The 12210-nt window shown below is 47.2% G+C and overlaps 1 protein-coding gene across 1 annotated transcript; it reads right to left on the reverse strand.

The window, feature by feature from the left end:
• Positions 1-967: 967 nt before the first annotated feature.
• HTR5A (5-hydroxytryptamine receptor 5A) lies at positions 968-4855 on the reverse strand. The gene is made up of 2 exons (XM_056483361.1): positions 4118-4855; positions 968-3185 (listed from the first exon to the last, which is right to left on the reverse strand). The coding sequence occupies exons 1-2, from the start codon at positions 4853-4855 to the stop codon at positions 2853-2855; spliced, it is 1071 nt and encodes a 356-aa protein (XP_056339336.1). The 3' UTR covers positions 968-2852.
• Positions 4856-12210: the final 7355 nt, after the last annotated feature.

Here is a 12210-nt window from a genome sequence, read left to right on the forward strand (position 1 = left end):
GCAGGAATGGTCTTCAGAAGAAAAGCCCACAGTGTTAGGTCTCAAGTATGAGCTGCAGGAATTGGCCAGTAACAAAAGCTGCTAATTTTGTCAAGATTTGAAAGAGCAAATCTTACCACCAATTGGAAGCTGGTTTTTTTCCAGAAAATTATTGTGTCAGATGTGGCCTGCCTAATAAATGTGAATGCAATTTTACACTAGGATGGTGGAATGCTCATGACTACGGGCAAATTAGAATTATATACTGTCCCTTTAAAATTATCTCCTGTCTCCCTGTCACTGTTTAAGGCACAGCATGAATAAACAGAGGGTGTAATGAAAGGGAGCTTCACCCCACCATCAAACTAAACAAAAGTAAGGAATTTCCCACTGATTTCTGTTTTTGTCTGCTCACAGTGGACATTAATTAGAGTTTGCAGTTGATTCCACAACCTGCACAAGGACCCCACACAACAGAGACAAGAGAATCTGCAATACTCATCAAAGAGCAAATAAAAATGGGTGGACACAGCTGGGACAGACATGGGGTTGTGTAGACATGGTGTTAAGTGTGGAAATGGAGAACTCAGGTCCAACTTCCCAGGTAATCCATGCTTTAAAGTGTTTAAAGTGTCACTTTGGGGATCTAGGAAGTCTCCTACCTTCAGGAACACCAAACTTAGCTGAAGTTCTGGCTTGAACAAGGAAGCATTTCTTCCATTTTTTGGCTAAACAATCCTTGGCACAACAAAAGCAGCAATTCCCAAATGGAACAACTCAGCATCAGTGATGGACTGTCAAGAGAAAGGAGCACAGCCTTTGTATACTCAGTAAAAAAAAGCAGCTCAAGAGTTTATTACAATTATTGATACATCAGAGATGTCACTAATAATATTTTAAAATATGTAACAAAGAAAGAAAATGCTCTTTACTAGCTGTAAAGATTGGCCCACAGGTAGGGGGCAGGTCAGAGCCTCTTTCACAGGAGTTAGAAGATTACTCCCATCTCACCCATCATCTCCTTGAATTAATTAACATTAAAACTATGCTTTTACGAGACAAGACATGCCACATAAAAATCTGATTCGTTTGAAATCACTGAAAAATTGTCCATTGCTTTCAATAAGGGCAGGGTTTTACCCGGTATTTCTAACAAACTTTTATAAGATGGTGTTAGGGAAGATCTCAAGGGCTGTTTCTCTTCTTGCCAAAAGGCAGGATCAGCTGTGTCAGTGCTGATGGATGTTTGTCTAACTGGTTGTGAAAGGGCAACACTTTAACAGCACCCTGACCTCTGCTTCCATTTTCACCTGTCCAGAGACAGCAAAAGAAAAAGGGCTTTTAGTGCCAACTCTGCCAAGATTTTTGACTGGTTTAAAGGACCACTGACAATTTTAACATCTGATGTCTCACAACCTACTACAGATAGCAATTAATACTACCCAACCCCAGGGTGCTTTACCATCACTAATTGACATCTTTTTTATGTCTTCTTGAGATATCTGACATGAAATCAGGTCATTCTGATTTCCATCTTGTATTCCTTTCCACCGTTTTAGTTGTGGTCTGATTTCAGTGGCTGCCCCAGAACCAAGTTAAAACTAACACTTTCCTTTATCTGCAGACCTGTCAGTTCTTCAGCAGCACAGTATAAAGTGTGTAACTCTAATTCTAGGAGTGAAATGCCAACTACTATAATTACGTTGGCAATGTGGAAAGGCAGGGAGGCAACAGAGCAGTAACAACCATGCAGGATGGAGCCTTAGAGGGGTGGGAAGAGAAAGACAGGTGGGCAAAAAAAAAATATTCAAGTCTGGTCCTTGCAGAAGAGAAGCTCCATGGTTTGATTATGCTTCCAGAAAGAAATATCACTTGTCATTAACTGCCCTTTGTCTGCAACCCAGTGCTCATGGAAACAAAGTGGGGGTTTTGCTAAAGTTTCAAGTTCTGGATTGCACTCAGAAATAGTAAAACACAGCCCCTCATTGAAAGGCAACTCGAAATACATCCCTTGCATCCCCTGAAACTACAGGAAATCTGCCCTCAAAATACATTTATGTTTTACAATGGAATAGAAACAGGCATGAAGATTAGCATTTACAGCTGGTATTTCTGAACATAAAGGTCTGAGGCAGATGCTCACATGTAGCAGTCAGGGAATGAGAGGTGAGTTTCCCATGCATTCTCTCTCATTCCAGGGCATACCATGCATTAAGCTTTCATAATAAGTTGGTTTTTTTCTTGTTTGTTTTGTTTTAAAAAATCCTGCTACATAGAATCCAAAAACAAACAGACACAATTTGCTATTCCCAAAGTATGTGAGAAAAACCTTGGTCCTTGTAGTCTGCACTTAACCCTTACCAAGGGTTTTATTCCCCAAAAAACACCTTTGCAAAAACAGTCTTTACCAGTTACAAGACAAACCACGTTTTCAGCCAAGCCATAAAATATGAAACCACAAAAACCTCCTGATGTTGTAGGGTCCCAGTTTTGCACATGGGACACAGCATTAATGCTGGGAGATACCAGCAGTGGCCAAACCAACGTTTCTTTGCAGTGGACTCCTCTGCACCTTTGGTGCCACCAAACAGCATCACTGGGGAGGCAGGAGGAACAGAGCAGGGCACTGGAGCGAGGATGCCAGGCTGCTGGCAGGAGAAGCCCTTACATGCTACTTGCAGGAAAAATAGCAGCTAAAAGGCTGGGATGGAGAGCCTGCCTAGGGACTGGGGCTGTTTCTGGGACATATGACCCATGGAGATGCATTTTTAGCATCATCTCAGTGTCTGTGGCTTTGAACTTCCTCGGGAATTTGGTCAGAATCATTGACACTTAAAATCAGCTTTCTATGACAGCAGGAAAGCCTTTTCTGCTCACTGCTGTCTGAAGAATAGGTTCCTGAAGGCATTGTTGTAGTTTTTGTTGAAAGCAGTGTAGATGAGTGGATTAAAAAAGGAATTTGAATAGCCCAGCCATAGAAAAATGCTTTTCCAAATGGGTGGGATGTCACAGGAGCAGAGGGGGTTGATGAGCTCTGTGATGAAGAAGGGGATCCAGCAGAGCACGAAGACCCCGATGAGGATGCCCACCATGAGGGCAGCTTTCTTTTCCTTCTGCTCTCTCCACGTCTCTCCGTCTGTCTGGAACGTAACAGTGGCGTGGCGGACAGTGAAGACCATCTGTGGCTGCTGGGCAGCTTCTTTTACCTGCCAAACACAAGCACAGGCTGCACCAGAGGTACCCAGCCAGGTGATCCCACCCAGCAGGTCCAGAGCCCTGCAGTGGGAGCCCAGGCCATCCACAGCACACTGACTGAGGGGAAGGTGGCTGTGTCACCTCTTCTGGGTGATGGAGACTATTTTTAAGTGAGATTAGAAACTAGAGAGAGTAGTGAGGGTACATGGGGTTGCTCAGACAGCAGCACAATAAGATTACACCCCCACTTACAATCTGATCAGCAGAACAGGCACACACACACATGCTGTGCACAGAAGTCTGCTTACTTTCTCTAAACTCATTGAGTTTAAGAGTCCTCGGTAGGAGAGGGAAGAAAATTGGCACACATTTGCTTCCTCCCTGCAAGAAATCTTTCCAGTGCAGAGTCACCGTGCCTGGGATGAACTGACACGATGCAGTCATGATTAGGAAAGATTTCCAAGGACATTCTGCACGTGTGTTCTCTGCCTGAGTAAACTCAGTGTCCCCAAAGACACAGCTGGTTGCCAGGGTATCGTCCCCAGCAGACACAGCAGCCCATCCATCCACTGTCCCCTTGCCTCCCCAGGGGAGGGACAGCGACCCCTTACTCATGCCAGTGAGCACGGATTCAGCATTCCATGGGGGGACATCTGTGAGTCACTGCTCACCCACGTGGAGCTCAGGCCTGCAGCGTGTCCCAAAGTTGCTTTAGCTGCACCTTGAGTGCTCACAGCTGGGGGCTCAGGAGGAGCCAACAGACTGGGTTTGCAAGCTTTGCAGTCAGCCTTGGAAGCCCCTAGGGATCTACAGGAAGCGATCTACAGGGCTTTGGTCGATCACTGTTCACTTGAACACTTTTGGTTTAAGTTTCCCCCACTTCTACGAAGGCTTGCCTGCTGCCAGTGCTTGACCCCAGCAAAACACAACTAAGCTGACCTACCTCCAGTGCTTCTGGCGTAATGGGAGTGATGGAGTTGCTCTTGTGAGATCCGATTCGAAACTTGGCAGCCTTGTAGATCTTCCAGTACACAAAGAGCACCACGCAGAGGGGCAGGTAGAAGGCCCCAAAGGTGGAGAAGATGGTGTAGGAAGGCTCCCGGCTGACTTGGCACTCTTCACTGTCCTCTGAGTAAGTCTCTCCCCAGCCAAAGAGCAGCGGGGCCAGGGAGATGAAGGCGGAGAGTGCCCAGGTGAGAGCGATCATGACGTTGGAGACGCGGCGCCGGGCGCGCAGCGTGTACTCCAGGTGGCGGGTGATGGACCAGTAGCGGTCCAGGGCGATGGCCGTGACGTTCCAGATGCTGGCCGTGCAGCACAGCACGTCGAAGGAGATCCACACCTGGCACAGCGAGCGGCCCAGCCGCCAGCGCCGCCCCGACAGCTCGTGCACCAAGCTGAGGGGCATGACCAGCGCTGCCACCATCACGTCAGACACGGCCATGGAGGCCACCAGGTTGTGGGGCACCCGGTGGAAGCTGCGCACGCGGAGGATGGTGGCCAGGACCAGCCCGTTCCACAGGAACGTGGCCACCACCAGCATGGCCAACAGGGTGAGGACCAGCACGCTGAAGACGGAGAGATGGGCCTGGCCGCCCTCGGGGCCGGCGGAGGACCCGCTCCTGTTGCCGCTGTCCGGCGTCGTATCGGCGAGGCAGCTGAGGTTGGGCGGGCGCTCCATGCCGGGGCTGCGGGATACTCCGGGATGCTCCGAGTGGCTCCGGGATGCTCCGGGATGCTCCGGGCGGCTACAAGATGCTCCGGGATGCTGCGGCGGCGGGAGGCGCTGCGCTGCCCGCTCCGGGAACGGGAACGGGAGCGGGGAAAGCGCCGCCCTAGCGCGGGCACGGGGGGTCCCCGGCCGCCCCGAGCGCCGCCGGGCGCGGGGGGTCCCGGCTGGCGGCCGCCGGGGGCTTCATCCCCGGCTGGAAGAGCCGTGCGTCAGCCGCGGGTGACGGCAGCCCCCGGCCCGCCCCGGCGGCGAGAGGCGGCGGCTCCGCGGGCGCGGGGGGTGCGCGGCGGGAGCGGGGCGGGGGAGCGGCGGAGCGGGCGGCGCTGGCGGCGGAGCGGCGGAGCGGGCGGAGGAGCGGCAGCCCTGCGGAGGAGGAGGAGGAGGCTGGCGGGGCCGGCGCGGGCAGGTGAGTCCCCGCCGAGCGCGGAGCGGGGCGGCAGCGGCCGCGGAGGGAGAGGTGCTGCTTAGTCATGTCCGGGCGCGGGTCGGAACCGGCGCGGGCCGAGCGGGAGGGCAGAGCCGCTGCTCCTGCCCGGTTCGTGCCGCCCCTGCCCTACCCCGCTGTCCTTGCCCTGCCCGCTGCCCATCCGCTGCGGGAATCAGCCCCGGCTTTGTCTCGGGGGCGTGTTCCGTGCCAGCCGCAGAAAGTTAGCATCCTTGTGAAATTGTCCCTGGGCTCCTCTAAAAATGTGTTAGTGAGGCGCCGCGGGAATTTCCTTGCTCCCAGACAGGCTCCAGTCTGCACCCAGGAAACCTGTTAGTAACCCTGGTTACTCTGTGTAGGGGCAATGTGGCAGAGGGTAATTTCTTTGAGAAGTTCTGTGCTGGCATTTCCGAACTTGTTAGCAATCGTCGGGCCTTTTATTAGAAATGATCATTCACTTGACTGCTCTTATTAATTGTCTATTTAATAACATTAGCCAATAATGAAATGCTTGAGCATTTCCCCTGGTTTTAGCACAGTAATTGTGATGAGCAGTGGGATTCTGGGCTTCATAGCAGGAGTTGGACTCTAACCCCACCGAGCAGGATTCCCTGTGTCCCAGCTCCATGCAGGGATGCCAGCCAGCTCCAGCCCACAAGCCTTGGATGGCATCCAGGCAGGGCTGCACAGGTGCTGGCTCTCTGCTTCTCCAGACAGTCCTGGGATAACAGGTCCAGAGAGCTTTTGGGTCAGACTTGTGAGGGGAGAAGCTGACAGGCACTAACGTGGGGCTCACAGTTTGCATCTCCTGAGGGAGAAGGGAGGGAGGAAGGACATCTGTGGTAAGATCAGGTGACAATGGCATGTGCTGGTGAGCTGCAGTTTGAGAGAGTTGGAGAGAAGACACAGCAATGTTCGGGGAGTACCCCATGCATTCCATGCTCATGGTATATGGAGGGTAAAGCCAAACTGCTGCTTCCTCCTGTCTCTCCTGAATCTCTCTGGAATTTTTAATGAAAAGAGCAAGTAACAATAACAAAAGGTAATGAACAAGATGTTTTCCATTGCTGCTGCTTGTTCCTCCGTGCTACCAAGGGAAATGCAAAGCAGCATATCCAAAACAGGTCCAACACCTTGTTTTGGTGGGACAGGATCTTCCCTGTATGAATTCATTCAATGCCATGCTACTCATTCTCAGAACCAGGGATCCTATTGTAGTAATGGAGCAAAGGCAGCCTTAGAGACTAAATCATTCTTTTGGAAATAAACTGCCATCTTATGGGGGAAGAAATTACTATTTTATCTTTTATACACAAGAATACTGACAGTTTTGGAATGAGTAGGTTTTTTACTTACAACTCAAAGGACAAATGGTGTTTGCAGCCTTTCATAAAGCCTCTTGATTTAAAATTCCTGGTTTGTAAGGTGCAAAACATCCTTGACTGTCATTATATTGATCAAAACACTTAGCAGCTTCAAGGCTGAGAGCTTTTTGTTGCGTGGGTTCTTCCCAGAAAAACCTATGACCCAGAATTAATAGAATCAACCACTAATTATAAATATGTGCTCCTGAAAATAGATTATTATTTTTTGTTTCAGGAACAAATAGACAAAAGTTACATTTAAAGGGAAATGAAAATAAAATGCATTAAATCTAAAGAAACAAAACTAGATTATGTTCTCATGAAAAATCATTAATACTTTCATTATCTTAACTTACTCAACTTTAAAAAAAATATATTGGCAGATGCTGGAGCAGAATGGGTCAGTTGAGAAGTAAAGGGAAATCCAGAATGTAGACAAATATATATATGTTTATGTGTGTGTATATACGTATGTACATGGAAATGCAAAGGTCTGCACCTGGGATGGAACAGACCTATACAAGAGTACAGGCTGGGGACTGGCTGGGAAGACAACCTCATTGAGAGGAGGACCTGAACGAGTCTCTTGGACTGGCTCCTGGAGCAGGAGCATCCTGGTCTATATAGGCAAGATTGTGTCCATCAGGTTTGGAGTTATAACTGTTTCCCTCTGTCCAACAAACCTTGGAATTTTATGTCCAATTTGGGGTTCCTCACCAAGTCCAGTCAGAGGCAATCAAGGTGATGAAGAGATGATGTGTAAAGACAGGAAGAACTGAATTTATCACTCCTAAAAAGAGAAGTTTAAGGGGAAAATCTTACTGCTGTCCCCAGTTACCTCAGGGGTGGGCATAGAAAGGGTAAAAGCAGGCTCTCCCCAGAGGTGCACAGCGATTGGATGGGTTGCAATGAGTGAGAGTCACAACACGAGCTGCTGACTGGGGGGTGTTTGTTTGTGAGGAGCTCAACATGAGCTGGCAATGTGCACTGGCAGCCCGGAAAGCCACCGTGTCCTGGGCTGCAGCACAAGCAGCGTGACCAGCAGCTGCAGGGAGGGAATTCTGCCCCTCTCCAGTTGTGTGGGACCCCACCTGCAGTGCTGCATCCAGCTCTGGGGGCCCCAACGTAAAAAGGGCTTGGAGGAGTCCAGGAGGGTCACGAAGATGATCCAGGCACTGGAGAACCTCTGCTGTGAAGACAGGCTGGGAGAGGTAGGGTTGTTCAGCCCAGAGAAGAGAAATCTCTGGGGAGACCTCATAGCACCTTGCAGTACCTAAAGGGGCTACAAGAGAGCTGGAGAGGGACATTTAAAAAGGCATGGAATGATAGAACAAGAGGTGAGAGCATTAGGGTGATGGAAGGTAGGTTTAGATTGGATTAGGCTAGCAATAAATTGGAAGAAATTGTTTCCTGTGAGGGTGGTGAGACGCTGGAACAGTTTGTTCAGAGAAGCTGTGGATGCCTCATCCCTGAAAGTGTTCAAGGACAGGTTGGATTGGGCTCTGGTCTAGTGAAAAGTGTCCCTGCCCATGACAGAGTGGTTGGAACTAGATAATGTCTCAGGTTCCTTTCTGCCTAAACCATTCTATGATTCTACATTCCAATTAGGAATTAAGAAATAAATACACACCTGGAGAGTGGTCTGAAATCAGTTAAAGTGGCTATGAAATCTCCATCCTTATTGATGTCCAATATTCAGCTGGACATCACTGTGAATGACCTGATCTGACTTTAAATTTTCCCTTCTTCAATGAGAGTTAGACCCAGGGATCTCCAGAGCTCCCTTCCAGACTGCTTTATTCCACAATTCTTATTCTGCATTCTTTGTGTGCATAGGCTGAATGCACCAGATTACAGAGGTGACTAAATATTGTTATTTTTAAGGAGAAAATGCTGTTTACACAGATTAGTAAGATCATTCATATTCTCAGAACTGTTGATATTAAAGGAGCAGAAGCTGGAATCTTTAGTGAGTGGATAATGCTTGTGGAATGACCACATCTGTGAAAGTTTCTGAGAAAAATTCTATGTTACAAAGTCAAAACTATCTCACATTTTTGGTGATGGAGCCAGAGGAATTAAAAGTGACAGGGCTTCCCTGGCTTTAGCAGCATCCCCTCCAGTAAAGACATTAAATAATGCTTGCTAATAAATGCCATTTACTGGAGATACCTTCCAATTCAAAATATGTATCTGATGGTTGGAGGGTAGGAGGGAATTCACAATCAGTGCCACTGCCTAGATGCACATTCAAGTATTATCTGCTCCTGGGAAAAGGGAGAATGGATTTATATTGTCAGTCTCTATGGAGATCTTTTGAACCTCTGCCCTTATAACTGGCAGAAGAGGGAGAGGAGAAGGCTCAGGAGGAGTTTTTGCTGGGCATGCTCAGTGAATCAGTGAGAATTTCAGTCTCCAGGGTAGGTGGAGCTGCTAGGTTATACAAGGATTAAAGGAACACATATTTTTGCTGTGTGTATACACCACTACTGAAAGCTGTGCTCAGTTGCCAGCCAGACTGCTCAGTAAGTGTGCATCCTGTCACAATTTCTAAACCTCAGGTATCCATCACTTGAATTTCATTTAACTTTCAACCAGCCTCAGTCCAACGTCACACCACATCCACCTATGCTTTTTGAACACACTTGCAGACCACCCACTCCTCCCTATTGCAAAATGGTCAAGCATGACCACAGTGAAAATGCACAGACTGTGAGGTTGTACTTACACCATCACAGCCCATCCTCAGTTCTGATGTCTCTCTAGCCTTCTGAAACCAAGATCATAGAATCAAACAATGGTTTGGGTTGGAAGGGACATTAAAAGCCATCTAGTTCCAAGCAAGGTGACCAAGGTTCAAAGCATCAAAACTCAGGCTATGAGCTTGGATCATGATACTTCATAGCTCATGTAAGCACTTCCACAGCTGGCTGCTGTGGGTAGCTCTCTCAGGTTTCTGGTGTTGCAGCTGGTTAATAATCACATATTTACTGGAGCTTCTACTTACTTGAGGTTTTCTCACATGCCAGCCAAGGGCCACAGTTAGAGTCAGCCTTTCTCTTCCAGTAGCTTGTAATTACTTACTTCAAAGTGGAACAATTCTCTGACTGAGAAGCAGAGATGAATCCTGTTGAGTGTTACCAGGAGACTCAGTAGGATTGTGGGAGTACCTTGGAGCAAGAACAAGGGGGACCTGAGTGCCCCACACCCCCACAGTGTCCCACTGAGTGACCTGTTTACCAAATTGGGTTCTCTTGGTTTGCATGCTTATAAAGAACTTTGAAAAGTATTTCTGTCTTGGGAAAGAAATTAAAATAATGAGTTGCAATCATGTTGGCTTTTTATTTGTATGACTGGAAAACTATTCCTCAGGCAGGTGTAATCCAGGTTAGGGCATGTAAGCTTTCCTTTAGGAAGCTAAATGACTGTCATCCCATGAAGCCACTTGCTCCCCTCCCAAGTGGGGAGGAGAACTGCAAAAAAAAGTGCACTCATGGATTGAAATAAGAATAGTTTAATAACTGAAACAATAATAATGATACTACTGCTAGTACTAAAGAAAAAAAAAGGAAGAGGGGAATGAAATCCAAGAGACACATGAGATGCACAACACAATTGCTCAACTCCTGCTGATGGATGCCCAGCCCATCTTTGAGCAGCAATCAGTGCCCTCAGCCAACTCCTCCAGTTTGTGTACTGGTTCTGTGCTGGGGAATATCCCTCTGGCCATTGGGGTCAGCTGTCCTGGCCACGCTCCCTCCCAGCTCCTTGTGTTTGATGGCAGAGCACAGGAGGCTGAGAAGTCCTTGACTTAGGGTAAGCACTGCTTAGCAACAACTAAAACATCAGTGTGTTACCAACATTATTCTCATCCAAAATTCAAAACACAGCCCTGTACCAGCTGCTAAAAAGAAAATTACTGTGTCGAGTCAAAAGCAGGACAATGATTTCAGTGACATAACTAAGGTGTTGTTTAATTCTGCAACAGGAGCAAAGCAGAACCAGAACAAAAGCTGTTCAACAGAGCAGCCTCTTGCCTTGCCTAGAGCATGGTCCTCTCTTATGTGAAGTCAGTGGTGTCAGTGCCTGTGTCTTTCCAATTGGCCACAATTCCTTTGGCCTGAAGGCAGGATGGACTCTGGTACCTTCCATGCTGTATGTCTCAGTAAATGGACTGCCAGGAGTGCTTATCTGTCTTCTGCCCAACATGAATTAACTCCTGCTGGAATTAAACCCTTTGTTCTTGCATAGTGAAAAACATGTTCATGGTCAGAGGGCTAGCTGGAGTGTAACTTAATAAAGTCTGAGGGCAACTCCCACATCATTCACTGCCGCAGTTAAAGTTCCATTCTGGATAAAGAAATTAAATGTAAATAATTTTATTTCTTCTTTCATACCTTAAGGGGCAACATTAATCATCTGTGTAATTTCAGGGGAGCCAGCAGAGTTATGCTGTTGGCTTTTAGTCAAAGGTGCTTTGCAGTGAGCAGTTATGACAGTAATGCAATAACTTGGAGCCTGCCTCGGGGGGTCCTGCCCTCATATGGCATCTGCAGCTTTCATTTATTACTCTGATGGCAGCAAATACTTCACACATACATACACCAGCACCTGTGATCTCTGTAACCCGTGGTCAGTCCCTGAGAAGTAAGTCTCTCTTGACTCTGGTGGACTTGGTATCACAGGTGGCTTACAAACTAGAAAATTATCCATATTTCTAATTTATTAAAAAAAATAATAAAAGTTTAAAAATATCAAAATATATTATGCTTCTGGGAGTACAGGGTATCCTGCAGTTCTGTGAATCATCTAGAATAGCAGGGCCACAGAAAAATAAGAAACTGTGTGTGGGCAGACTAGGTAAATCTAACTTAATATATGAGCTTTGGCAATCAAAGCTGCCAATGCAAGCTGTCAGGACTATGCCAGGGAGACAGATGGCACAATGACAGCAAATGGATGGGTCTCTAAAACTCAATTACCATTTCAGTTCAGACCCTTTTTCCATATGCCAAGTTGTGGAAGAGGTTTGTTTGTCTTGAGCTTTATGCTTTGTGACAGATAATTTGCATAGGTGTGAAGCTATAGGGAAGGCTGTCATAGTGTGAGGCTGAACATGAGTTTTTCTGTTGTTTGGTGTTTTCCAGGTTACCTTTCTGCTGCCTTGCAGGTGGCAGGTTTCTGAACCTTTATTTACATAAATCCATCCATAGTCTGGAAATGTTCTTTCGAGCTAAGAGGCAAACGTTTTATGATCTGTTTACCACATTAAGAACGAAATCATCTCAGCTGTTTTCTGAACCAAAAATTCTTCAACTTTTTTGATAAACCTACTTTCATCCCCGTTACATTCCCTTTGACTCCTTGTCAATGTGTTTCCTTTCCCGCTGGGCAACCCACTTCCATTGGCTGGAGTAGTTATTCCCAAACCTCCTGTCAATTTAACATTCAGGACTAGTTTTATTATTGTAACTAGTTGGTAATAAGTGCAAAAATTAAACCACTTATGCCATCCT

The sequence above is a fragment of the Oenanthe melanoleuca genome, chromosome 2 (genome assembly GCF_029582105.1).
Source record: "Oenanthe melanoleuca isolate GR-GAL-2019-014 chromosome 2, OMel1.0, whole genome shotgun sequence".
Taxonomy (NCBI): domain Eukaryota; kingdom Metazoa; phylum Chordata; class Aves; order Passeriformes; family Muscicapidae; genus Oenanthe; species Oenanthe melanoleuca.

Bases quoted from the DNA above. Each gene is read 5' to 3' on its own strand.
- HTR5A (XM_056483361.1), bottom strand. From the start codon at position 4,855: ATGGAGCGCCCGCCCAACCTCAGCTGCCTCGCCGATACGACGCCGGAC. The intron at 3,186-4,117 runs GTAGGTCAGCTT...TGTGTTTGGCAG, and splicing joins TTACGCCAGAAGCACTGGAG to GTAAAAGAAGCTGCCCAGCA.